At 41.5% G+C, this 1,298-nt stretch overlaps 1 protein-coding gene across 1 annotated transcript in view; it reads left to right on the top strand.

Annotated features, from left to right (window-relative positions):
* Positions 1-1,191, top strand: part of LOC103523454 — a 10,299-nt gene extending 9,108 nt beyond the window's left edge. The window contains exon 2 of the mRNA XM_008488495.3: positions 834-1,191. Within this exon, the coding sequence (XP_008486717.2) occupies positions 834-1,159 (326 nt within the window). The 3' untranslated portion in view covers positions 1,160-1,191. The remainder of the gene's footprint in view (positions 1-833) is intronic.
* The last annotated feature ends 107 nt before the right edge of the window (positions 1,192-1,298 follow it).

Genomic DNA, 1,298 nt, shown 5'->3' with positions numbered 1-1,298 from the left:
AGTATAGGTCAATCAGTATTTTAAAGTCACTCAAATAATTCTGTCTTACTGTGCGTAAAATAAAAATGTATATAGATGCAAAACATTTATTAAGAATAATAGAAATATTGGAAACAGTACATTAACGTTACATAAACCATAACTAGTAATTCTTTTATAACCAAACTTGCGCATTTTTATTATTATTATTATTATTATTATTATTAAGGAAAAAGCAACCAATGTTCAAGGTTGAACTAGATCGGTTTTCCCGCTCTTCCGCCTATCTACCCTTGTATTCTTGAGGAAGCGCAACCAATGACCAACCGATATTACCTTGTTAACAAGATTGACTTTTTAGATTTAATTTCTGTCCTGACTATATGACATATACTGTAGGGACTGTCTTCGGCCCAGTCGCTTCCCAATAAAAGGAGGATTTAAAGGCAGCCTTTCATGTAGAGAAAAGTATGTGGAGGAACTTAACCCACGCGTCTCAACCCCGTATAGTCGACGGACGCCGCCTGTGCCCTACGTCCATAACTTACACTCACATTCAACACACATAGCACCTCTGTGGGGATCGAGGGAGCGAGGATTCCATCAACCTGTATATTCAGAGTCCACCACTACACCACTGAGGAACGGCTTTCTTTCCCTGTCCTTCGCACTTTGATTTCGGGACGACAAAACCTCCGGTTAGAGTTTCCTCTATCAAACCTCGTCAGAAATAATGTTCTTCTTTTACTGCACCTTTTTCTAATCTTCTTTGGGGTCACTCTTCAAAAATAATAATACATAATAATAATAATAATATAAAAAAAATCTGATTATTCTTACTTGTTTTCTTTCAGGTCTAGGCGGTCGTAAGGCGAGTCTGAACAGGGTCCGCGAGTCACCGGGGGATGAGAGTACGGAGTCCTCGCAGGAGAACCTAGTGACCTATGGGACCCCGGGAAGTGCTCTAGGCAGTGCCCTAGGCAGCCTGGATGAGCTGGACACGAGTGCTGTGATAGACACTAATGCTGCACCTGGAGGTAAGAGTTTGACCTATGGGGGGAGTGCCCTAGGCAGTCTGGATGAACTGGACACAAGTGCTGTGATAGACACTAATGCTGCACCTGTAGGTAATTCCATTTTATATATTGACGATTTGTCTAAAAAAGGGAGCAAAGGTTGAGAGCGAAGGGCATCCGCTCGTAACATTTGTAGCCAAAACCAAATGTCATATCACCCTAGTGAGGGCTAATTGAGAGGCTGACGAAAAACGCCGACCCCGTCTGTACACGAGAAAAGGCGAAAAAAAAAAAAAAAAAAAA

Source organism: Diaphorina citri, unplaced genomic scaffold (assembly GCF_000475195.1).
Source record: "Diaphorina citri unplaced genomic scaffold, Diaci psyllid genome assembly version 1.1 scaffold23608, whole genome shotgun sequence".
Taxonomy (NCBI): domain Eukaryota; kingdom Metazoa; phylum Arthropoda; class Insecta; order Hemiptera; family Psyllidae; genus Diaphorina; species Diaphorina citri.
This window is presented reverse-complemented; position numbering and strand designations above follow the sequence as displayed.